This window comes from Nesoenas mayeri, assembly GCF_963082525.1.
Source record: "Nesoenas mayeri genome assembly, chromosome: 17".
Lineage (NCBI taxonomy): Eukaryota > Metazoa > Chordata > Aves > Columbiformes > Columbidae > Nesoenas > Nesoenas mayeri.
This window is the reverse complement of record NC_137565.1, coordinates 162,953-189,455: the sequence shown is the minus strand read 5'-3', so window position 1 is coordinate 189,455 and position 26,503 is coordinate 162,953. Positions and strand designations below refer to the sequence as shown.

The 26,503-nt window shown below is 40.4% G+C and overlaps 2 protein-coding genes across 4 annotated transcripts in view; both read left to right on the top strand.

Moving 5' to 3' along the window:
* GOLGA3 (golgin A3) overlaps nucleotides 1-3,585 on the top strand; it is a 28,885-nt gene extending 25,300 nt beyond the window's left edge. The window contains exon 25 of the mRNA XM_080355349.1: nucleotides 313-3,585. The gene's annotated coding sequence lies outside the window, so the exon portion shown is untranslated. The remainder of the gene's footprint in view (nucleotides 1-312) is intronic.
* On the top strand, nucleotides 331-25,866 carry ANKLE2 (ankyrin repeat and LEM domain containing 2). 3 transcript variants are annotated; one of them, XM_080355353.1, is made up of 13 exons: nucleotides 331-401; nucleotides 7,571-8,065; nucleotides 9,121-9,312; nucleotides 13,671-13,864; nucleotides 14,823-15,011; nucleotides 15,309-15,431; nucleotides 15,819-15,885; nucleotides 16,549-16,730; nucleotides 18,195-18,301; nucleotides 19,185-19,378; nucleotides 20,293-21,019; nucleotides 21,516-21,647; nucleotides 22,744-25,866. In XM_080355353.1, exons 2-13 carry the CDS (start codon nucleotides 7,582-7,584, stop codon nucleotides 22,979-22,981), a joined length of 2,829 nt encoding a protein of 942 aa, XP_080211479.1. In that variant the 5' UTR covers nucleotides 331-401; nucleotides 7,571-7,581; the 3' UTR covers nucleotides 22,982-25,866. The 3 variants fall into 3 exon arrangements, with proteins under 3 accessions (XP_080211479.1, XP_080211480.1, XP_080211481.1); XM_080355354.1 differs by lacking the exon at nucleotides 331-401 and adding an exon at nucleotides 4,488-4,627; XM_080355355.1 differs by lacking the exon at nucleotides 331-401 and adding an exon at nucleotides 4,650-4,931.
* The last annotated feature ends 637 nt before the right edge of the window (nucleotides 25,867-26,503 follow it).

Genomic DNA, 26,503 nt, shown 5'->3' with positions numbered 1-26,503 from the left:
CCTGTCTTGGGTTGTATCCAAATCACAGGTAAAAATAGGTTCTGCTCATGTTCAGCCATTAGCAGTGGTTGAGAACTGGGTATTTTGATCATCCTCTCTCTTCCCTCGTATCATCTCTTATTCTTGAAATTCAGATTATAGATACCTGTATTTAAAGAAAAGAAATTAATTTGAAGCCATTTCTAGTTATGAAGGTGACCTGTGACCTATGGCAAAAGAAATAAGACTGTAAAGACAAGCAATGCAGACCAGTTCCTATCTTTGACAGATTTGCCTGGGATGTTTTCTTAAGTGTCAGTTTTCCTCTTACAGTTGCCGGCCAGTAGGGAACTTTGCTTCACTGCACAAACACTTCTTGCACCTTTTTAGATCAACTTTTGAAGTAGACACCCTTGAAAAAGGTATGTGTGTAATATATATATAAGAAAAATAGTAATTTTCTCACTTGAAAATCTTTTATTATGCTTATGTACTGTAAGTTAAGGCTGACATGAGGGGTTTTTGTTACTGTCATTGTTTTAATGTTACATTTGTTTGCTGTTTTTTTGACATGCTGTACCAAATGGCTTAGGGAAATTAGCCCCTAAAGTCAGAGCTTTTAGAAATATAATTATTTTATTTTAAAAGAAAAAATTATAATGCCTGTACAATTATTTTAATAAGCTTTATCTTCTCCTACACACATCCCCTACTTTTTGTACCCTGTATTACAAGGTGTCCACCGTGAACAGAAGTGCTGGTCCTATGGCAGCTCCTCTGCAGGGCACCTTGGCTAGTTTACTGCTAGAGCAGTCCGCAATAGATTCCTGCACCTTTGATCGCGTTGCTCTGTGTGGCCCATAGCACAGCGATAAGCCCGCCCTCTCCTCATTCAAAAGCTCAGCGTGGAGGGACTGCTTCACCCTTGTGCTAAGTGCTGAAGCACAAATCAAAGCATATGTGACAGATTATTTGGAAGATTTAGTGGCAACTCATGTACTAGCGTGTTTTTTGTCTTTAAAGCATAAATAAAATAGCTCAATTATATCCACTATAGGTTTGTGTTTAAAAAAACAAACAAACAAAAACCAACAAAAAACAAACACAACAAAAAACCAACAAGAACAAGTAGATTAAGTGGCTGCGGGGAGCGGGGGGAGAAGTCCATGTGTTTTTCCAAAGAGACTTTTGCTGCTTTTGGATGGGTTTGGTTGGTTGGGGAGGAAATTATTGCAGTTAGCTTAGCAGTAGGGCAAAAAATAAGCAAGCAAACAAAAAACCCAAGACCCCCCCATATTTATCTGAAGACTGATTTCTCATAATTACCAATTCAAGCTCTAGTTCAGTTGAACACTTTGCACCTAAAGTGTCTATACTGGCTGATTTAATGCCCCTCAGCTACTGGATTTTACCTTACATTTTATTGGGATCAAAGTCAAGTGATGCTAAAAGGTTTTGAAATTGGTGAAGGAAGAAATGCATTAGTGTGGCATTAGGTGCCCATCATACAAAATTACCAAACAATTCAAAGAAAAGTCAAAAGCCTTACAGACTAGCTTAGACATGTTCATGTCTGCATACTGCTGTAGTCTACTTTGCAGAGTAAATGGTCCTGAGTATCTTGCTGCTGTCATGTTCCTGAAGTTGCTTGTGTATTAAGCTTGAAGAAAAAAAAATATGCAGTATTGTGAAAGAACAAAATTAAAACTACATAATGAATAATAGATTCAGTACAAAACAGTTATCAAACATTCAGAATTTTAAATAACACTTGTGCAGTGTTCATGTTGCTGTTCATTTTGGTAAATACATTGCCTACAGTTAAGAATCCATTATGTTTTAATCTCTTGAATTAGGCAACAGTTGTATGGATACAGGTTTCTTTAAGGTATAAATGAAGCCATAATTGTTAGAAACCTTCATAGTTCTTCAGAATGTCTGCTCTCCTTTTCATATCAATAATCATGCTGCATTCTGTGTTCAGTGCAGTGCTGCATTTTCTCATTACCTGCTTGTAAAGACACCTGAGCTTATACAATCAAGTAGCCTTGTCTGCATGTTTTTCCTTTTAAAGCTGAGGGAGCTGTTGTGAAGTGCTCAGATTAGATTCCTGCATTGACCCAGCTGTTGCTGAGAGCACCTGGACACTAGGGATTTTCATTTTATATTTACCAGGTGTTTCTTCTAGAAACAGAAGCACCATGTCATTTTAAGTACAGGAAGGACAGGTGGTGAGACTTGAGGGTCTAAATCCAGTGGGGTACTAAGCTAAGTTATAGAAGTCACTGGGAAGCCTTCTAGAAGGAGCGTGCAGCATGTGATAAAAGCAAGGCCTTTTCTTTGAAGTGTATCGGCTGTGTTTCTGAATCACCCAGAGAAATAGTTGCTGTTTTATTAAAAAGCCTCACCCTGAGGCTGAGCATACTTGCACTACAAAGCTTCAGTTCGCTGCTCTCTAGGGAATAAAATAAACGGGGTAGGAATGAAAACTGCTTCCCCCCGCCAAATATATCAGAGGAAAACCAGTGCCTCGTTAACACTGGTGTGGTTTTAGAAACTGAAAAATACTATTTTGAATTTTTCTTTTTTTTTCAAGCACTGCAATAGAATGTATTTTCTGTGTCTGTTTCTTCAGTGGTTGCTACCTACTAAAACAAGTCTTGTTGATGAAGGAGAAATGTCACTGTAATGTGAGAATGTTTCCCAAGTGATGAAAGTTGGTAAATGCTGCAGGATTACTTTTTGAGATGCTGTTGGGTTTTTGAGGACTTTTGAAAAATTGTTTATTTAAAAAACCAATCAAAAGACACAACAAAAAAAAACCAGCAAACCCTACAGTGGAAAAAAAAAATGTTAGTTACTGAGTCTCTGGTATTGCTGAACATTGCTTAATACTCCATTCTATGGTCTTCCAGATTTCTTGGAAATATTTGTGCACTGTATTGGGATCAGCTGAGTCTTTTATCCACTCATGCAAAGAGAGATCTGATCCCATACTGTTTGTTCAGGCAATATCCTAGCTGAAATCTATGAGAATTTCACATATGTGAAGAGTAGAGTAATATTCAGAATGAAAGTTCTAGTGCTCCTATTGCCATGGATTACTTAGTCCTCCTTAGGGGAGTGAACTGCAGTGGCATGGGTGGTGTGATGCTGGTTATGACAACATTGAAGGTGCACTCGGGACAGTTAGTATTATCATTATAAATTTAAATTAAAGATGACATTCACTACTGGTGAAGCAAAAGCTTGTGATGTGTGCTTTATTAACTGTGCTGGGGAAGTGTGAATAGTTGCATGAAACTTACTGTGACCAGAGCCTTTAAATATTTTCATGTGAAAGCAATTACAGTCCAAAGTAATTACTAATGCTCACCAGCTGTCATCTGCTCACTCTTCTCTTCTACTAACCTGTATTGCTTCAGTCTTGGGCAGTAGGGTAGCCTGATCTCCAATACAGATGCACGCCTTTCTAAGGGAGAGAAATATCTTCTGGATATCGTGAAGAAAATATTGTATGTTTTATACATGACATTCAGTAGGTCTGCTTAGGCCATATTTGTAACGATAGGAGTTTGTAATTTCATGTTCTTGAGTGGATAACCCAGGGGATGGAGGAGTTACACTATGTATAATCAGTGTTTATGATCATACAAAGCATATTGATTATAAAAATAATGTGCATAGGAATTCCTTGGAAAGTTTTGTGCAATAAACTATTTTTGGTAAAGGGCTCCATGTTGGTTTTGCTTTTAAAGAGAAATTGATAGCATCTTTTTTTTTGGTTTTGGACAGTGATTTTTATGTTTAGGATTCTCAACATGCTGAACCTTAAGGGAAAAAAAAACACCTTTGTTTTGAAAGGCTACATTATTGCATGTTGGATTTTCACTGATTTTTATACATCTGAAATTTGATTGTGCTTCTATTTCCATTACATTTGCTTTTTCTCAGTTTGCTGAACATGTTCAAAATAATGAGTGTGTTTGCCTTGGCCTGAATTTACCAACATCTTAAGTCTGCATGTTCAAAATGCCACGATGGAGACATGTCACCTTGGTTATAAATTAGCCACGTGCCATGACGAAGAGAGAAATTATTGTACCTTGCTCGTAGTATTAAACAGCGTGAGCTAAAGGGATGTCGTCAGCTTCTTGCAGGACTGCCATTTTTTTGTCAGTTTAACCACCGACTGACCAGTTGGTTTGTAGTGCAAGTTACACCTCCTGGCATGAGCAGTTTTGGTCTGCGAGTGGAGTTGTATTAATCTCATGCACTCTTAATGCCATCTAAATAGAAATTCTGAATCCAAGTAAGTGAGGTTGTAAGATACATGTATCTAGTGTGGTGGAGGAGGGAGGTACTGGGAAACTGTCGAGTGCTGCGTTCTTTACAGCATCTCTTTGTGCGGTGCCAGTGCCAGTCGAGACTCCAGCTCTACAGCTCTTCCGGGCCCAATTAAACGCTTTCGTCACCCAAACGCGCCGTTCTGACTTGAGCCCGGAGCTGCGCTCCCCGCAGGCACCGGCCCGGCTGCTGGGGTTTTCTGTCAGGCGGCGGCTCGGGCAGACCTGGCGTCTCGCGGGGCCGGGGCCTGTCGGGGTGGGGCGGTGGGAGGAGCAGAGGCGGAAGCCGCGAGGCCGCTGAGGTACCGTCCCCGACAGGCCCGCCGGGAGCTGCGGGGCGGCGGGCGGGAGCGGGCCGGGGCATGGAGCGCTGGGTCGGGGCCGCCGGGGGCTGGGGCTCCCTTTGGGGAGCCGACTGGGTCTGCTGGCCGGGCTGGGAGTTCTTGGCTGCCTGCGCGGTCATCGGCGCCGTGGGCTGGCTACTGCGGCTGCTGGAGAGGAGGCCGTGCGGCCGCGGGGCGCCAGCCGCCATCTCCTCTGCGGCGGCCCGCTCCGCCCCGGAGCCGCTCTCCGCGGGGAGCCGGCGCTGCAGCGGGAGCCGCCCAGGTGAGAGACTCGGGGAAGGTTGGCGGGGGCTGGCGCTGCCTCTCGCCCGGCGGGAGAGCCAGCTGGGCAGCGGACACCGCCCGGGGAGGCCCGTGGCCGCTCGGCCTCTGGCCCTTCCTGCCTGCGCGGCCCCGGGGTTCCTCTGCTGGCCCTTCCTGCCTGCGCGGCCCCGGGGTTCCTCTGCCCCGGGCGGAGCTCCCCTGGCACCGGGCCCGGCCCCGGCTCCTCTTGGTCACGGGCGGCCCCGCGGTGCTCTGCTGCGGGCCGCTCCCTTCTCACGCGTGCCGGCGCCGGCTCTGCTGCCTAAACCCGCTCCCGCGCCGAGCCGGCCCTCCCTTACGCGGTCTGGAGGTACATGTGCATTTCTCGTTCTTGAGAAGTCGTCTTTCTTTCTTTCCTTCTTTTTTTTTTTTTTTTTTTTTTTTTTTTTTTTTTTAAATGTTGTCTTTCCCGTAGCCTATTCCGAGTCTGTTTTGTAGTTCTATTTCTGCTACATAGTTCATAACTGTTGGCTAATTTGGCAACAGGCAGTATAGACAAAATACCCAATTGCACAGCCACAATTATTCTGCCATGTGTAAATCCTGGCAGTCGAAATATAGCCAGAGACAGGATATGTGTCACTTAATTCCTGCCTGGAAAAGATAAAAGAAGAGGTCTATTTTTTTAGGTTACTCACTTACTGAAGGATTTAATGAGTAGCGGAATAAAATACTGGCATCCTTAAAAGTCAATTGTTCATTCTCTGTTGGTACTATTCTTGATGGTTTTTGGAAACAGATGCTACTGTTTCATACTGATGCAGTAAGACAAGGGAAAATGAAACTCCTATTTGTTCTCCCAGATTTTGGTTGATTTTAAAGAAACCTCAAACATGTGGTTGTTATTACAGTAGTTATTCATATTTGTAAAGCCACTAAAGGTAGCTTGCAAGACCTTGTGTGCTAAACTAGAAAAAGTAGCTGCATTGGTGCTGGCTGTACTCTGGATCATTTGAAGTTACATAAAATGCATTTTAATGTTCAAATAATTGACTCTTGCACCTGCTTGTAGCACTTGATGAAATTATTATCTTAAACCAGGCAATTGCTATTTCTTGGGTTTGCAAGTAACACCTTTTGTTTTGGACGGATCTAAACAGATGATGTGGTTAAAAATTAATAAGTGCTTGAAAGCGGGAAGCTTAATGTCAGAACACAGACATGTTTAATGCAAGTTCTATGTTGTCATTCCAACAAAGTGTCTTTCCTGTTTCTGCAGTAAGCTTAAACTGTTCTGCTTTGTTGTTTCGCTCTCTCATTTAGTTGTGCTGGAGTTGTAGTGGACACATGAAAGAATTACTTTTTCTCACATAGTTGAGGAAGAAAGTTTTAGGTGCCAAGTTCTGTTGAAAATGAGATACCAGAGAAATTGCTTCTTGCTGATATTTTTTACTTAACCACAAGCCAAGAAGAAAGATTATTTTATATGCCTGCTTTGTCTCTAATGGAGGAAGATTAGGAGTTGCGTTATTCTAAATATAACATTATTAAAGAAATAGATATAAATTAATGTGGAAATAATAGTCTTAAGTTTCATAAACTGAGGATGAAACCTAGAATTGAAAAGAAAGCATTAACACCATACATACCTGTCCAAACCAGTACAAGACATAAAATGACTGGATGGTGAAGGAAGGATCAATATAAATTGAGAGAGAAAGCAGCTGAAGGAGTTCAACAGCCTGAAGAAATGACACCTTTAGAACAGAATTCTAACTGGTGTCCAGAAGGAAAAAGTCACAGCCTTTGTGGAGATACATTGATGCAGTATCTCATAAAATAAAGCTTTTTATGTCCTTGGGCTGCCCAAATCCTGTATTTTTCAGTTATGTTTTTAAAAGCAAGAAATTTGTGTTGACATCATGTTGGTTTTAGTATCTTCTTGCTGACTGTGCAGGAGCTGTGTGTGGATTACCTGGAGGGAAGCAAGTTGGGGGACTTGTAGTATCCTATCAGGGAGAAGGATTTTCCTTTGGAAATTCTTCCAGCTCCCTCTCTGTCAGAGGAGGAAGTCTGAAAAGATCAGCTGTTCTTGTCTTCTGGCTGTTTGCTGTCCAAACGGGCTGGGAGACAACATGTTGTCTAAATAGTTCCAGCCTTGCCAGAGATAGACTCCCCTGGTTATTGTGTCATACTTATGCCTTATACTTTTTTTCAGCTAGAAATTCCTATAGAAATAGTGATGTGATTTGAGCTGTAGGTGCTGCCTAACCAGAGTCTCTTACTGGGGCTAACTAGTCGTCACATCCTTGTATTCCGTTACGTGCACAGATTGTTCCTCTCTTGGCAGGAATAAAATATTTCTCAGCCAGCCTGTCATAAATTTTCATGCATAAATACTCTGGACTGAATTTTTACTCCACAAGTCTTCACGAAATATGAAAAGGGCAAATGAAAATAAAAACTAAGCTGTAAATAATCTTTCAAGTAGTTGTGTGAGGAGGTTGAGTTGTCTTCTCTGCAACTCTAATAATCTCTTCAGAATCCAAAAAATTGCTAGGAGACACTTTATTCCTTGGGTTTAATACAGCATTTAAATAGCAGGAAAAACCTGTGTTGTTCTTTAGTTTATTTCCGTTCTTTTTTTCTTTCCTTTAGGTGAAATCACGATGGATGCAATATTGTCCCGATTGAAGCAGCTCACCCCTGATGAGCTTAGAGAAGAAATTATAAGAGCAGGACTGAAATGTGGGCCCATTACTTTGACTACAAGGTTTATTTTTGAAAAAAAATTGGCTCAGGCATTGTTAGAGCAGCAGCAGCAAGGAGCGTTGGAGGAAGAAGGATCTGCCCTGTCCGAGGAGACTGCTGGAAATGTCCCATCTAATGGCAGCCAGGCAGAAGTACAAAAGGCTTTGAAAACTGTGGCACCGAATCGCAATGGCCATGGAGGTGTTTCCGAAGAGGTGGACTTTGGGTACTGTGTAGGTCTGAACCCTCCAGAAGAAGATGCTGTGATGCACGTGAACTGTTCAGCTCCAGTCTGTGGAGCAGGCTGTGTTGATTCACAGAGCAGTACTCAGGCGCTCTCCAGAGACCCTCCGCTATTCTATGGTGTTTGTCCAGTTTACGATGACATACTGGCAAGGAATGGTAAATATTCATTTCCTTTATTTCCAATGATTTTCTAAGCATTTTGCAATCATACCTAAACAGATCTTCTATAAAGCAGGGGATATGAACACCACTGTATTAGTGTTTTAAGCATTGCTTGAAGTATTTGTTTGTTTCTATAAATAGTATTTATTGGATCTAATGAGGCACAGAAACACAATTATAAGACATGCTGTGTGTTATGCCATAATACTTGATACACATGAGGATCCTCTACTCGAAGAAGATAATTTCCTACCGCTACTCTCATACCTATCCTGTGCTTTTAATCCCTCTCAGGAATAAAAAGTAATCCTACAAATAAATAATCAAAAAGCTATTTATACTATCATCAGTTGAAGATTAAATAGTCTCTTCTAACAGATTTCATATTTTCATTTCTGTCTTAATGACAAATGGTATCTGGAAGCATCAGTCATTCTTCACATTTTATTGACTAATACTGTAATAAGGAATTATCGAATTACCTAATGGCAGGATTACAGTAGTCCAGAAATGATCATTTTCTCTGAGACAATAAGTGTTCTTTCTCATAGAAAGGATATTCAGATATCTTAATTTGAACAAATTAACATGAACGCAACAGGAGAGAAAGGAGAAGGATTTGATTGATGTCTGAGGTACTGTGGAGAGATCTTAAAGTTGTGACAGTGAATTGCTGACATAGTTGTTCTTTCTGAACAGGAGAACATGGAAGGTAATGCAGGGTGAATGAGCTCTGAGTTTGCTTTCCAATCTGGATGTGAAGTGCCTGTTGAAGCTGGCCCGTCTGTTTAAAAAGATATTCAGATATTGATTGGTATGAATGGCCAGACATGGTACACATAACACCTGATGTTAGCTGGAGTGTGTAAAATTCTTCTACTCAGTTTCCAGGAGAGAAAATTTAAAAGGACTTTTTATCCTTACACTGTGTTTGTAGAGAAACAGTTTGAGACCAAGCTGGTAGAACAGTCCAAGAATTTTATAGTCTGTTTCTAGGAACAAATCTGAGGTTATTGAAATAATTTAACTTTGATTGTACTTTTTTGCAGAGAGAGTACACGTTTATGAAGATAAAAAAGAAGCTCTCCAAGCTGTTAAGATGATTAAGGGGTCCCGTTTTAAAGCTTTTTCAAACAGAGAGGATGCTGAGAAATTTGCTAAAGGAATCTGTGATTATTTCCCATCTCCAAGCAAGTCCTCTGTATGTTTGTCCCCAGTGAAAATGGGATCATTTAACAGAGGTAAGTGAGGGTATTCATCTATGTGCAGTAGACGGTCTGTTAATTTTTTATGAGAGAAGAAGCAACAACTTAATAACCAGTATGCTAATAGCAGGAAAAATTTCAAAGGGTGAAGCATCTTAATAAATCGAAGTGTCTTTAGGGTGATGGTGTTTAAGATAAACTGTAAACAAGTGTTAGATCACAGCTCCAGAACTTACTCAACAAATAATATCTAAATAGATATGATAGCCAGTATTTAATTATGTTTTTTTTTTCCTGTGAAATAAATTAGAAACAGACAATAAAAACCATATTTTAATTTTTTATTTCAAATCTGGTTTTCCTTATATATAAAATGATACTGTCAGTTGAGAAGTCATCCCTAAAGTTAACTGATGCTTTTCCAAGAAAGGAGTGCTGAAGTTTATGTACAGGAGTAAAAACATTGGAATCCAGCCATTTCTTTTGTAAAGAACTACCACAGGAGTAAATTAGAGCCTCAGGAATCTATAGGAAGTCTGCTCTTTGTGTTTTAAAGCGTAACGTTTGGCCTTCAATGTGTGGTTTCTGTAGTCTATGTGATGATAAAGTAAACTGCTTACTTTTAAAAGCAATTGTTGTTGTGGTTCGCATGAATTTTGTGTTAAAGACTGCTGCTGTTCTTCCAAAGCTGAAATGACCGATATGACTCTATGATTCTGTGAAATGTTGGTAATGGCCTGCATAGGTATGTTGCTTAGTAGCTCATGGTTATATTTGGTAGGATTTTATTTTAGTCATGAGCTTCAGCATTTTCAAGTATAATAAGACGCTGATAAAATTGCACAGTATGTTAAAACTGTACTTAATTGTTAAGTAAGTTCACAGAATCGACTGGGTTGGAAAAGCCCTCAGAGATCATCAAGTCCAACCCTTGGTCCAACTCCAGTCCATTGACTAGATCACGGCACTAAGCGCTATGTCCAATCTCAGTTTAACAACCTCCAGGGCCGGTGAGTCCAGCACCTCCCTGGGCAGCCATTCCAATGCCCGACCACTCTCTCTGCACAGAATTTCTTTCTAATCTCCAGCCTCAATTTCCCCTGGCAGAGTTGAAGTCCATGGCCCCTTGTCCTATTGCTGACTGCCTGGGAGAAGACACCAGTCCCCACCTGGCTAGAACTGCCCTTCAGGTAGTTCTAGAGAGTGCTGAGCTCACCTCTGAGCCTCCTCTTCTCCAGACTAAACAAGCCCAGCTCCCTCAGCCTCTCCCCATAGCGCTTGTGTTCCAGTCCCTTCCCCAGTCTTGTTGCTCTTCTCTGGACCTGCTCCAGCACTTCAGTCTCTTTCCTGAGCTGAGGGGCCCAGACCTGAACACAGTACTCCAGGGGTGGCCCCCTCAATGCAGAGCACAGGGGAAGGATCACTGCCCTTGTCCTGCTGACCACGCTGTTTTTGATACAGGACAGGACACCCTTGGCCTTCTTGGCCACCTGTGCACACCGTTGGCCCATGCTGAGCCTATCCTATCCATTAGTCCCCCCAGGTCCCTTTCTGCCTGACTGCTCTGCAGCCACTCTGTGCCCAGCCTGGAGCACTGCAGGGGGTTGTTGTGGCCAAAGTGCAGGACCCGGCACTTGGCCTTGTTGAACTTCAGCCCATTGGAATCAGCCCATTTTTCCAGTCTCTCCAGATCCCTCTGCAGAGCCCTCCCTGCCTTCCAGCAGGTCCACACTCCCTCCCAACTTGGTGTCATCAGTAAATTTGCTGATGATGGATGGTCTCAGTCCCCTCATCTAAATCATCAATAAAGATGTTAAACAGGACTGACCCCAACACTGACCCCTGGGGACACCACTAGTGACTGGCCACCAGCTGGATGCGGCCCCATTCACCAGCACTCTCTGGGCCCGGCCCTCCAGCCAGTTCTTAACCCAGCAGAGAGTGCACTTGTCCAAGCCACGGGCCATCAGCTTTTGCATGAGTATGTTATGGGAGACAGTGTCAAAGGCTTTGCTGAAGTCCAGATAGACCACATCTACAGCTTTCCCCTCATCTACCAGGTGGGTCACCTGATCATAAAAGGAGATCAGGCTGGTCAGACAGGACCTGCCCCTCCTAAGCCCATGCTGGCTGGGGCTGATCCCTTGTCTGTCCTGAAGGTGCTGTGTGACTGCATTCAGGATGATCTGCTCCACAACCCTGCCAGGCACCGAGGTCAGGCTGACAGGCCTGTAGTTGCCAGGGTCAGCTTTGCCGCCCTTTTTGTGGATTGGGGTAACATTCACCAATTTGCAATCGTATGGCACCTCCCAGTGAGGCAGGACTGTTGGAAGATGATGGCGAGCTCTTCCACTAGCTCCCTCATCACCCTAGGATGGATCCCGTCTGGTCCCATAGACTTGGGAGAATCCAAATGGCTCAGTAAGTCACCAGCTATTTCCTCCTGGAATGCAAGGGGCCTATTTGGCTTCCTATCTCTGTCAGCCACCTCCAGAGGCCAGCTGTCCTGAGGGCCACCTGTCTTACTGGTAAAAACTGAGGCAAAGTAGGTATTAAGTACCTCAGCTTTCTCCTCGTCTTTGTTAACTATATTTCCCTCGAAGTCCAACAGAGAATGGAGGTTTTCCTTGCCCCACCTTTTGTTATTAACGTATTTAAAGAAGGACCTTTTATTATCCCTAACAGAATTGGCCAAATTAACTTCAAATTGCACTTTTGTTTCCTCAATTTTTTTTTTCTGCGTGATCTAGCCATTTTCATAAATTCTTCATAAGTAGCCAGCCCTTTTTTCTGCAGTCGGTCAACTCTCTTTTTATTTCTGATTTCCTTCAGAATCTCCCTGTTTAGCCGAGCCAGTTGTCTTCCCCGCCGGCCAGCCTTTCGGCGCACTGGTATAGCCTGGTCCTGTGCACTCAAACCTCCTGCTTGAAGCGTGTCCGACCCTCCTGGGCCCCTTGTTTTTAAGCATTGTTTCCCAGGGTATGCTCTGAACTAGACTTCTGAATAGGCAAAAATCTGCCCTGCGGAAGTGCAGTGTAGAGGTTTTACTAATGGCTCTCCTTGCTTCTCTGAGTATTGAAAATTCTAATATTTCATGGTCGCTATGCCCCAGGCGGCCTCCAACCACTACATCTCCCGCCAGCCCTTCTCTGTTTGTGAACAGTACGTCTAGCGGGGCCTTACCCCTGGTGGGCTCATTTACCAGCTGATGAAGAAAATTGTCCTCTATACACTCTAGGAAATTCCTAGACTGCCTCTTCTGTGCAGTATTGAGCTCCCAGCAGATATCCGGCAGGTTAAAGTCACCCACAAGAACAAGGGCCGTCGATTTTGAGACATCTGCCAGCTGCTTGTAGAATAATTCATCTCCATCATCCTGGTTGGGTGGTCTATAACAGACATCCATGAGGATGTCAGCCTTGTTGGACCTCCCTCTGATTCTGGTCCACAGGCGCTCAACCTTGTCACTGCTGACCTCAAGTTTAACAGAGTCAAGAGACTCTCTAACATATAAAGCCGCCCCTGCACCTCTCCTACCCTGCCTGTCTTTTCTGAAGAGCTTGTAGCCACACATAGCAGCCCTCCAGTCATGAGAGTCATCCCACCATGTTTCTGTGATGGCAGCTGTGTCATAGCTGTCCTGCTGCACGATGGCTTCTGGCTCCTCTTGTTTGTTGCCCATACTGCGTGCATTAGTGTACATGCACTTCAAGTGGGCTGCTGATTTCACTCTTAATTCACGCTTTTCATCCTTAGGCTGATCTTTGGAGAGCCCAGTTTCAATCCCTTCCCCTTTCAAGCCTAGTTTAAAGTCCTCCTGATCAGCCCCGACAACTTACGGGCTATAGTCCGTTTGCTCTTCCTCGGAGGATGAAGCCCATCTGATTTGAGGAGACCAGGTACCATGGAGTTTGCCCCATGGTGAAAAAAACCAAAATCCTGATGGTGACACTACTCCTTTAGCCACCTGTTAATGAGTCATAAGTTCCAAAATAAAATGGTAAACACTGATCGTATTTCACAGTGTTGCCAGTTGCTAGATTAAAGGGCCTCAGTAGTCACATACTGCAAAGGCAATTTTCAGAAAATTCTTATTTGTCATTGGATTTTGCTTTTCAGTTTGAGTGGAAGAAGATTGGTAATTATAAAATTTACCAGTCCCTATTAAAGTCTGAAACAGTTTTACAAGATGATTAAGTCATATTTTCCTCCCTCCCTATTACTACTAGTAATTTCAGATGTCTTGTCATTGATCTCAGTTTTTTAGTCCTGTAGCTTAAACGTACAAAGTTAATACATATTTTAGATTAAAAGCTTCTTTTTATGGTCTGGGTGTGAAATTGGTGATGACTAGAAATAATGCATCTAGAAACATGTTACTTGTGTTTTGATAGATGGCTTATGCTCCCCTGAGACTGAAACTGCTAATAAGGAGAGAGCCAACAGTTATAAAAGTCCACGTACTCAAGATCTTACTGCTAAACTTCGGAAAGCTGTGGAGAAAGGAGATACAGCAACGTTTTCAGAACTTATTTGGAGTAACCCTCGCTATCTGATTGGGTCAGGAGACAATCCAACAATTGTACAGGTGAAAAAAACCAAACCAAACCAGAAAATTCCAAGTTCTAGTTTAGTGATTTAGCTTTGAGACCTGATAAGCAGAACTGGAAATGTTGTTTCCTACTCTTCCTTCAAGGTATCTTGTTTCCACCAGTGCAGAGTTTCTCAGTGTTTGTTTTTGCCAGCTGAAAGTGAAGAGAAGCATGGCACTTGTCTGTCTTGCATAAGTCACCCATCGTAACTGAGAGTTCACTTTGCTCCAGGAAAGCTAGAGTAAAGAAACTGAGTATGCAGTTCTTCAGGGAAAGAATAGTCCCGTCTTCGTGTAGTATTGGTCTCCAAATAATTCCACTCTTTTAAAAACAGAATGATTTTAAGGAGCGGGGTGGTGACTAGGCTGTAACTACGTGTTCCTACAGCCCTGCTTACCTAGACAGCACCGTTACATTTCAAAACATGCTCTGCATTGAATATCCCTGTGTAAGGTACCGTTCAGCAGACACCAACAATCTTTCTTGAACACATGATTTCCATCAGACCAACTTTGTGAAGTTGTTGAAATTTTGTATGTAATATATTACAGGAAACCGAGTTTTATACACACCCATTTTCCTGTTCTTTTTACACACTGAACGTCCTATCTCCTTTTATTATTGATATCTTAGTGTACCACCTTTGCCACATTTTTCCTCTAGATATCAAAAGGGGCTATAGCTGAGTATGAGAAAAGTGTAGTTAATTGTGAGAATAATGTGGGTACAAAGATGCATAAGTCTTTACAACATCATATAATTTACTGCAGTTCTGAATGTTTATTTACTATTTTGTAAGCGTATTTTTGTAATAAGATATTAAGAAACAAAAATCAAAATGTAAGACTCAGCATGGGAACGTTTGTATTTTCACAGTCAAATCAGTTAAGTGCATGGGCATAAGAAAAGTGTTTAGATTTGAGTTCATTCTAATGCTTGTCTTATTTTTTTCAGGAAGGGTGCAGGTACAATGTCATGCATGTTGCTGCCAAGGAGAATCAGCCTGATATCTGCCAGTTATTACTGGACACTTTAGAAAATCCTGAATTTATGCGGCTTATGTATCCAGATGATAATGCCATAATGTTGAAGAATCGCATCCAATATATTGTTGACCTTTACCTTAATACACCAGATAAAATGGTAAGATTTGAATGTTTGCCAGGTTCTTATTATTATGGAAACAACTGGAAGGTGTTATGGATGTGTAAGGAAGAAGGAAAGAGAACAGAGGGGAACACTTCTAGCAAAATGAGCTATTAATGAGTTTTGGGGGGCTTAACAATCATTATTCTACAATATGGTGGGAGAAGATGAATTAAGGGCCCTGGTTATTAGACAGGACATTTATTTACTTTTCCCAGTCTCAAAAGAAAATACGTGGATTTGACTTTATCGTGTTTCCAAATACATGTGAATTTTCCATTTTTCTCACTGCAGGGATTTGATACTCCATTGCATTTTGCCTGCAAGTTTGGGAATTTGGACGTTGTTAATGTGCTTACCTCACACCCAACTATTGTAAAAAATCCAAGAAACAAATACGATCAAACTCCAGCAGAAGTAAGTCCCTCCATGTCCACAACAAAACTGAAAATATTATGCCTAATCAATACTTTTAAAGTTCAAACACTTACTACCTACTGTAGATAGAAGGCTTGTAGTGAGATATTAGTGTCATGGTTAGAGTGTAAATCTTTGGTAACACTAAAGATATTTTATGTTGATTGTATCTGGGGAAAAGTTCTAGATTTTATTCACTGCCTTTTCTTTACAGTATACATTTATGGATGCTGATATATTTTAGTGGTTTGTCCTACTATGAATTAAAAGTGCTGGATAAGAGGGTAGAAGCCAATGATGGGAATGTTCGAAAAGAACACACATTGCAGTTCATTTGACATTGATGTCTTATACTTTACTAACAAACAACTAAAATTATGTTAACAGGTAGTTTGTGAAAGAAGCAAGAATAAATCTGCAGAATTGAAAGAAAAAATAAGAGAGTACTTGAAAGGTCTGTATTCAGATTTTTATACTGTAACAGGCATGTAGTTTGGCTCTTTACCATCTTCTGTTTGCTTTCTGTAACATTCTTGTTCGTAAATGGTGCTACTGTACAGTGCTGTGCAAACCAAAGAGAAATTCTAGAACTGGCAAGGAACAGAAAACATTCTGTCTTTTAAATGACACGGTCAGAACTCTTATTCTATGGATTGCAAGGTTATCCTCATAGCTCTGTAATGTATGCATGGCCCTTATTTTATTCAGCGAGCCTGAAGCAGGAAGTTTAATCTAAAAGCAAATAGAAGATCTTTACAGAGCAAGAGATTTATTTGTCACACTAGGGAGTCGTGTAATTCCTTTGACATAGATCTTTTCCCTGTTTTGTCATCTGTGGGTTTAGACATTTGCAAAAGGAGGTTTTGGAATTTGTTGAAGATCCTTGGGGAAAGAATATATGTATCAATGCAGGTGTCCTTGTATTTGAGAGAGAAGGGAACCTATTCTAAAATACGATCTGTAAGCAGGCAGTAAGCATGGAAACAATGAGTTTGAATTACAAGTACTAATGAAATAAAGTTCACTGATTAAGTATATGGTTGTGTTGATACTCTAGGAAGAAGCAGCAGGCTAATGTAACAGACTTCTTAAGAAAACTTTGTATTATTTATTTTAGGTCGATACTATGTACCGCTCTTGAGAGCAGAAGACAATTCCTCAGCTCCTGTAATTGGTGCACCCTGGTCACCCGATCAGACAGATGATAGCCCCCAAAGAACTTTATCTAAATACACTGGCAGCCCCAAAGATCCAGTGTTGTCGATAAGAGCTTTCGCAGGCCCCATGAGCCCCTCAAAGGTAAGGAGAGAACTTTGTTTAACTCTAATGCCTATTTTTTTCTTTTTCAGTAAAGAACCATTAGGAGATCGACCCACAGTTGGTTGTATGTTGTAGCTTGCTCTTATTACAGATTGTGACATTCTTTTTTTTTGAAGAGGTGAGTCTTCCATAGAGAAGGGGAAGCGCAAAAACTTGTGAATATTTATTGGTGAAAACAGAGAAATGTGTGGTGTAAATAAGAAGAGTTGGAAGTTCAGTCAAAAGAAAGTTATTCTTGTTCCTATTGCATTCTATTCAAAGAGCACTTTTTGACAAACGTTTAATTGTCCTACAGATAGTTGCTCTCTGTAATTTTAAACAAAGCCTTTCAACATAGCTATGGATTGATTTAAAAAAAATCTTAATTTTCTCTCATTTCTAGAAATTGACATTGGATGTTAGAAGCAGTTTATCACCTCTGTTGAATTAACATTAATGTTTTTCTCTAAATGGAAGAAAAGATGACCAAGTAGTAGGTGTTAGGATAGTTTTGAAGGTATTGATTGCATAGCAGGAAAGTGAAGTCATCAGTTCTCAGGGGGAATGCTTAGACACCATTTAAATAGATTATAAATTTGTAGACGTTTCTTCGACTGATTTGTTTAATATGAATATGCTGGAAGTCTGACAGCTTTAGAAATAGTGAATAAATACAGCTGAGGACTTTTTTTTCATCTAATGCTTGAATTCTTCCAGGATGCAGTATTAACAAAATGCTTAGTGATTTTTGTTCTAAATAGGCTCGTTGGTCAATTTTCTGTTCACCCAGCAGAAATGTAAATATATTTTATACTCTGAAAAAATGTACCTAGGATGTAAGCAGTGTGTTATTTTGGTTGCTGACAAAAACTTTTAATGTCTGAGTGTAGTTCTTAGGCGTTGGTGCTGATTTTTGTCACGTAAAAGCATAAAATTTGGGATTTTACAAAATCCCATGAGTTCAAATTCAAAATAATCAGCAAGAATATATTCTAATAATTGTGACAAGTCTGTGGAATTGAATTTATACATATAAAAATATCACCTTTGCATCCTAGAAACTAGTGAGCAAGAGAGCATTTGACATTAAATAAAATTCTAATGACATGGCAAAATTCTAAGACATACCTGTTTCCTGCCGCACACAAATTCAAACCAGGCAGACTTAGCATCTGTTCTGTTTACCTTATGGTGGTTATACATTTTGGTCCTTATTCTTTTAATAAGCAGTTATGAGATCAAAGTGAAGTTATAAACCAGTATTACTGGGAGGAGTAACTTAAGATCCAAAATAAGGTTCTCCATGGATAGAGTTGAGCAATACTTGGAGCAGAATTTGAGTTGTTTACATGTAGACCACAAACACCTAAATGTCTTCTAGATCTACAGGTAGACACTTAGCCAGCACTGAGTTAACTTCATACTGCGGGGGGTAGGTTTTAAAACTATTTCTGTTTTTTAAAGGCTGAAGAATTTCGTAGGCTGTGGAAGACTCCACCTCGAGAGAGAGCTGGCTTCTTTCACAATGTCAGGAAATCTGATCTGGAGAGAGGTGTTGAAAGAGTTGGAAGGTATCTTAAAGAGTGTCGGTATAAAAAATTAGCAGTAGACAGAGCAATTGAAAGTGAGAGACTTGTGCTAATAGTACAGTTGCTTGCCGAACAGTATCTTTTGGCAAAAGTTACTGGCAGAAATAGTTATGACATATATTGTAGTTGGATTTTTACTGTATTTTTTTGTAAATAAAATAGCTGCAAATGTGAGACCTAGCTTTCTTAGCTTTGGAAACAAATAAAACTACATTTTAACTTTATTGATGGTATATGTAGAATGCTTTTCTCAAACATTGACTTGCCTAATTTGTCAGAAGATCTGAAATTATGTATAGCCTACTTTTTCTGTAAAATGGAGGGATTGTTAAAGGACAGCAGGATGAAAAGATCCTAATACATGTTTGGCTTCATAAAAGCTATATGTTTTGATGTATGTGTCCTTGCTGTCAAAATACCTTGTATCAGCAGTGTATGGCAATAACATGCTTTGTTAAAAGATGATTAGATTTCTTTCCTTGAAATAACTCCTTGCTTCTTCCTACCTTCTCCCATTCCCAAATAGAAAAAGCTGTTGAATGGAGTGTCAGTCAAATTATGCCCATGTCAGTGGGGATTAATCTCTATCTGATGTCTGGATACAGTCAGCCTAAAAATAGCAATGTTTATGGTCCGAACTGTAAGAATAGTAGATTAAATTTGAAAAATATTCTAGAAAAAATTAGGTGATACTGTGTTTGCTAAGGATGTGTATATTGCTTTTGCAGACTGTTGATTGTTGCAAATTGTGTTGCCTAGTTGCACCTTTATACTCCTATTAATAGCTGATAAAATGTGTTCAGAAAAATTGTCAAACTAATATTTATGTCTTCACAAATGATTCGTTTTATTTTATTTATTGCAGGGAGTTAGCTCATGAACTGGGGTTCCCGTGGGTTGAATACTGGGAATTTCTGGGCTGTTTTGTTGATCTGTCTTCCCAGGAGGGGTTGCGAAAATTAGAAGAGTACCTGAGTCATCGGGAAATGAGCAAAAAGGCTCAGCAAGAAACAGGGGAAAATGAAACCTGCAATAGATATAAAACTCTACATCCTTCTGGTAAGAAAGGGGCAAATGCTACAAACAACAGAGGTTGTACCTGGGGAGAAGAGGGAGAGAAAAGCTTGGTGCCCAGGGGAAGTCATTCACCTGTTGCGGTTGTTACTATTAATCTGTTATCCAAACAGTCTGATCATAGTCTTGAAGAAGTAGCTAACAGCACTGTGAACGTAGGAGAGTTATCACAGACCTCATTAGTGGCTTCGTATCTCTCATATGAAGTACTTTATTTGATTGTAGCCCCCAAATGAAATTCCTCTGAGAAAACCTCTGTCTTTAGTATGTTTTCACTCAGAGCATTTGGGAATTCATCTTAAGAGTACAGAATTTTCTAATCCAAAGATACAGAGTAAATAACTTCTTCAAATAAAATAATAATTCTTTACAGATGAGGGTGAAAGACATACCGAGCAAAACCCAGGAAAGCTTTTGTACCTTAGGCTGCTGCTTGCCACATGCTAGTCCCAGATCTTTGTGCTGCTTCCTCCTCCTCCCGTGCATGGTTATGGATCCGAAGGGGCTCTGATAGCACAGTCACTGCACTGGTCGTGAGCCCTTGTGCTTTGGAAGACATGAACACTTAAGCTGTTCTATAATAGTAACATTTTCCTGCTCTATTCTGCTTTATCCTGACTTTGTCCTTTGTTGCTGGTTAATTATCGAAGTGAGCAGTGTAGGAAATACAGTTCTCAAATGACAAGGATATAAAAGGTTATCTGCGAAAGAGATGCAGCCATAATGTTGTCATCTTGCATTTGTAGCTTTACTTAGGTTAGTTCATACTATTGCATAAATAAGAGGGGACTTCAATAAATAGAATAAGACATAAAGATAGCACATTTTTTCCTACTTTACTTGATTGGTGTTGTGTTGAAAGTCTTTTTATGTGTTACTCTTATTAAAATTGTTTACAGGCAAAGGTAAAAAGTGCTGCAATTCTATTTCTGTTGGAGCGTTTTTGGATGAGGATGATGATGACATGAGCTTAGAAGAAATTAAAAACAGACAAAATGCAGCACGGAATATCAGCCAACCTCTTGTGTCCAAGGAACCTAGCATTGCTGCTATCGGAGATGCCGAGTGTGATATCTTGTCAATGGAGCACACAGGAAACATTATAGAAACATCAGATCACCCCAGGCACTATGAAAAGGCATCTTCTTCCACCAAAAATGGATTTTGTAATTCTGTGCCCAGTGAAAGGATAATTAGTGAGAGAAAGCATTTGCATCATGGAGAAGAATGCTTTGTATCACCTGTTTCGAATTTAATGTCAGAATTTGAAAGCCTGTCATTCCAAGAGCAAGAGGTTGCAGGAGAATCAAATAAAATCACTGCAAAAAATGAGAATGAGAGAATTGTGGCGGAAGGAACAAGTCAGGTGAGAATATCCAAGGACCATCTGGATAAGACCTGCTATGCAGTTTCACTGGCAAGTTCTTCTGAGCCAAATGTTGCAGGTAAACCTGGAGAGACCAAGTTAAGGACAGAACACAAAATACCATCAGAAAAGGAGAGACTGTCTGCGGAATCTGGAATTCAGACTAATGGGGCACAACGACATCAAGAACTTTCTTCCCAGAAATTTATTTCAAAGGCTTCACCCACAAATGACAATTCTAAGAAGTTATTCCTGCTTGGGTAAGAATTGTCTTTCTTTTTTTTTTTTTTTTTTAACACTTATTTGTCCTTTAGTTTATATATGCAAAACAAGATGCTTTTTATAATATCGCTGACAGCAAGGTTGAGATGATGTGACATGAAGCAACACTAGTTGCAGTCAGCCTTGAATGATCATCTTAAAGTGTCTCAATGTTTGTGCAGTAGCCATACAGTTCTGTGGCAACTAATTACCTGGAGACTATCTCTACAGCACGAGTTTCCAAATCAGTTTGCTGGTTACGACACTCTTGGGATGTCTTCAGATAAAATTTTCAAAACTTTTCTTTTATGAAGCTACTGTGTAGTAATGGACAGTCATTTATATGTGCGCCTGCTGGGAGAACTTCATAGAGGAACTATGTGTATAGGAAAGCATGGCCATTTTCCTTGATTCCATAAGAAATAAATGTTTGGAATTGGTATTGGCTGAACAAAGACATAGTTCTCTTTTCATCTACTTCTGTTTATATTCTAGGGAGCAGCCCTCGAAGCTGGATAGTGATGTCTTAGCAGCTATAGAAGCAGCAGAGATTGATCCACAGAAATATCCGATTATTTACAAATGGAGACATGCTGTGCAGTCATACTCCTCATCTGACAGGCAAAGGTATTTCTGCAAATTCAATCAAATGCATTGAAATAATGTTTTTAGCGGGTCAGCTGCAGAACAGCTTGAATAGCTAGAATTTCAGGCCTTGCTCACAAACATCTTGTTTTAAATATTCAGTATTTGTATAATACATTGCCTGTCAGTGTGTTTCTGCAGTTAATCACCAAGCCTTTTTTGGCAGCTGTTTTTTAGTAAGGAAAGTTTACCGGTGCTGCAGTCAAATTCTTTCCATTACACTGTGATTCCACATAACTTAAGCATATCTGTACAGACAAATCAGGTGGAAAATGAAGGTCTCAAGAGCAGAAGTGTTTGTCAGGTGGCAAATGTCTTAGTTTGGTGGTTTAATGCTTAGAACTTGCACCCTTCACTAGTCTCAATGGTAATTGTAATGTCGGTTGATAATTCATCCCTGTTGTGGATGCAGTGCCAGAATGTTGTTTTGCTTTGAGGTACTTGGGTTGTGCAGAGTGATGTTAAACTCAATTTAGTATCTTCGGGCGTCTTTTTACTACTGTTTTTATTTTTACCCTCTATTACCCCAGTCCAAAGGAATTGTTCATGTGAACGATGGTGTTAAGTTTTTAGAGAGAATGTCATGCTTTGCTACACAAATAATGGAAGCAGACTGCATTATGCCATTTCTACATTTTATTTTGAACGCTGTTGCAAAAAGGAACGTTTTTTACAGAAAAGATGGTTTAATTTAGCAAAGGAAATATTTTACTGTACTTTGAAGGACATTTTAGACACTGGTGCTCATTGATTTAAGCAACACTAAGATCAGGTCAACTTCCAACTTGATGCCCTTTTCTAATGGGGGTGTTGAACTAAAATTTCCCAGGGGCTTCACAAGCTCCTGATTCTTTTTTCATGGGCATTTTGGAGCAAATGACATCTTAGTGATGAGGCAACATGTCTACGTCTAATACATAGTGCTGTCACTGTTTCTTCTTAGACCTGTCTCTTACCAGTTCTGATTTTTCTCTGCTGGTCCATTTTTTCTAAGATCTGCAAGTGACACTGAGTACAAGTACTGCTCTCCTTATTGCAGTCTTCCTAACAATGTGCAAAATGACTTTGTTTCTTTCAGTTGGCCTAGTCCAGCACTGAAGGCAAGATTCAAGTCCCGAACAACCGCTGCTGGACTTCCATATGCTTCGGTGAATTCTAATTTGGGAAGAAGTAGTCCCATAACAGGAAGTCCAGGAAAATCTGGCAGTGCCACCTCGTTCTCTCCGGACCCTGGGAGTCCTGGGCGCTACAGTCCCGCGTGTGTCAACCATACTCTGTTAAAACTGCGTTATTTTCCAGAGCCTTCTGCCCACTAAAATATGATTCATCTTCCTGGGACTTCAATTATATTTTCATTGTTAGAGTGGGGGGAAAAAATTACAATGTTACTGAAGTGACATGAGGTTTGTACTTTGCTATTTATTTTTCCTCAATTGAGGACACCTGGATGTTAAAAAAAAAAAAAAAAAAAGAATATATGTCTTTATGCCATATATGGGGTAGATTACTGGTGATAGCAAGAAGTTAGTGACAGTGCAGTTGTCTAGTAGCTATGAATTAACCCTTGTTGCGAGTAAAGCAGTAAGCCGAACCTTTACTTAGAAATGATGGTATGTTACTGTCACCAGTTGTCGCTACTGTAATGAACCTGTTAGCCCTCAACTGCATTTCTTTGCTTGGATAGTCTGGAGGAGGCAGATCATCAGTAAACAGAAATTTTGTGAGAGGAAAGTGATGGCAAGGAGTAGAATGTTCTTCCGCTTGCAGGGGGAACGCTCAAAGTGAAAAGCCTAAACCAAGGCGTGGGTAAGGACAGGATGCTTCTCAGTGCTGAGTATGAATAGGAATCCTGTGCATAAACAGAAGGTGTTTAAAACCAGCAGTTTGGTCGAAACAGTTGAGTACTCACACACACTTAGATATGGGTGTGTATGTGTGCACGTGTTCACCCTGAAACCTCAAGTCTTTGCTTGTTCTGAGGTTGTTAAAAACACCGTGATACATAGAGTGTTTTAGTAAAGGGGCACTGTAGACATTACTGGTATTCCTTTCAATGTTAGCTTGAAGATTGAAAAAATATTAGTGTTTTTCTTTTCCCCACAGAAGCTTTTAACGTTAGCAGATTTTAATAGCTATTACACAAAAGCACATCAGCAATAATTTCAGCAAATTTACCAGCAAGATACCATAGTGGACTAGTTTGTAATAGTGTGGTGGCCAGTGACCCATGATGTGGCTCCTTATTTCCCAACTGTAAAGACAGGAATAAGGACTAAAAATATTTTTTTTTGAAATCTAACCTTTTACTATGTCTCTGGTCTTGATGTGGTAATGAGTTTTTGTTACAGCAGTCATTAATTTTATTCTTTAGCCCTCTGTGAGAATGGCTTGTTTTGACAGTGCAGTGCTGAGGATGAAGAATGCTTTTCAAAACTCAAGACAGTTTTCTGTATTGAGCTTAATGGTTGTCATGTTTCTTGAAAGGCAGCTTCCAGAAGCAGTTCTCTAGTGTTGATAGTGCTTCGGTTCCTTACAATGGAAATACGGTCAGAAAACTGAAATCTACCGAGGCCGTGCTGGTAGGAAGGGGTGGATTTGGATTCACTGATGCCACCCTGTAGGTGAGAACTGAGGAAGCTCCTTGGGCACCGCAGCCGCGCTCGCTGCGGGCGGGACGGTGCAGGGCAGCGGGCGGTGGGGCCGTTTCCACCTGTTCTCACCACTGTGGGGCTGGATTTAAAAATCCGGATCATGACGGGTTCTGTGGCTGTTGCACGTTGCAGTGACTGTTTGTACGCAAACCGTACACCCTGCAATAGCTTCGTGATTTGGTACAAACCTAAAAAAAAAACCCCACACTTAATGCTTTTGCAAGCTTGATAGTGCCTTTTGTAACATTTTTTTAAACTAAATTTTTGGTTTTTTAGAAGTTAAAAAAAAAAGTGGCATCCACTTACTATGGGCACATAGAGATTTTCTTCTGGGCTTTCTGAACAGAATGTATTTTAATGCCTCTCTCTTTTTCTAAGTTTGATTATTTGGTGCAGTAGCTCTCTGCTGGGGGAGAGCATTCCTCTTTAGAAATTATTTTTTAAAAAAGGCTTATTTAGCTCTTTCTTTATAATTAAGCTTATTTCTAATGACCTGGACATTAGAAAGCACTGCTTTACACAAATGCCTGTTATTCAGTGATATTCCAGACAACTGGGTGGGGGGCGGTGGTGTCATTTTTTAAGAGGCATTTAAAAATCCACAAAACTTGCCATGTTACCGAGTATGTTAACTGACTTTTTCCTACTTTTTGGGGGTTTTTTTAGTCTGTTTTTTGACGCAGCAGTCTCTGTGGTCTCAAACAACTTTTTTGGATCCCAAAATCCTACAGTTAAAAGGGTTTGGATTTTTTGTTTGACTTTTTTTTTTTTTTTTTTTTTAGTTTTGTGGGCTTTTAATAGTTTAATGTAATGATGCCTTTATCATTCTGGATAAATTGTTCAGATGTTTAATTGCCTAATACCATGTTAAAGTCAAATTCACGTGTAAGTTGCTGGGTGTGCAGCTGCTGTCTTCCACCCTGGTCCTTCAGCTGCTGTGTTCAGGTGCCCCTTTGGTAGGAGTTTGTTAGAGAGCCAGGAGACCAACATTAACACTCTAGTTCTTTTTCTTTTTTGTCCTTTTTACCTTTGTTATGCTTTGCTTTCTTTCCTTAATATTTAAATGTATATTACTGGCATGTACATGTAGTCAGATGGCACACGCTATCCCCTACGCTTTCCCCCCACCCACTACTACCCCCCACCTTTGCCTTTCACTTGGTAATTTGGTTTTGGTTCGGTCAAGAGAACGTTTTCTTAACTGTGTTACATAATGTGCGGTAGTCCAGTTTTACGGCATCTTAAGATGTCATTTTTCTAACAGTATGCTCACTTTAGCTATTAAAAAAATAGCAATTTATTTAGCAATTTGATCATTCATGATTGTGAAGAAAGCTCTTCCACACACAGCCTGTGGTGGAGACACCTTACATCAGATTGATATTGCTCAAATGGTGTTTTCTTAGACAAAAGTTCACTTTTAAAGGTGCAAAGATTAATTGTGTGTTTTGTTGGGTTTTTTTTGTTTGTTTAATTAGCCAAGTGTCATGTTAAAAATACAGAACTACCTTGCTTTCTATTCATAAATAAAGAAGTAGCTGAAAGTGTCACACTGTTTAGCGTATGTGGCACAGTGGTACGTAGCTGAGTCGATACCGTGACATCTGTCCAGGACTTACTAACACAACTATGTGCATCTAGGGGCTGTGCACAGCCACCCTGAATTATGCCACTGGAGGCTTGAAAAACAGTCTCAGAATGTTTAGGAGAAAGTAAGTCTGAATATTTTGTAGTAGTTAATTTTAAACTCCCCATAACTTAAGTGCCACTGAAAATGTTAATTTCTGTACATGTGCAAAGAATTGTTAAGATCCTATTTATTGGTATGGGAGGGGTGTAGAAGAGTATGGATTTGAGAGGGTATGTGTACACACCCACACAAATAAAAATGCACAAAATTTTCACCTTCCAGCTTTGATGCTTCTGTTACACGTGGGGTCAGTGACACAGCCCTGCAACACAAAGGGTTGTGAACAGAGCCCAGCTGTCCCCTCTTGCAAACTACGCTGCTCGCACACATTTCTGTGCATGAGAGAGCTTAGTTTGTATTTAACTAAGAATTCACAGATGTGTGGTCAGCGAGAAACTAAAGGGTTATAAGTAACCTCATGAAATGAAGTAAAGAACGCGGCTTAGCCTTGGTTTTTGACTATGCACTGGAACGGCAATAACTACAGCAGAAGCTGC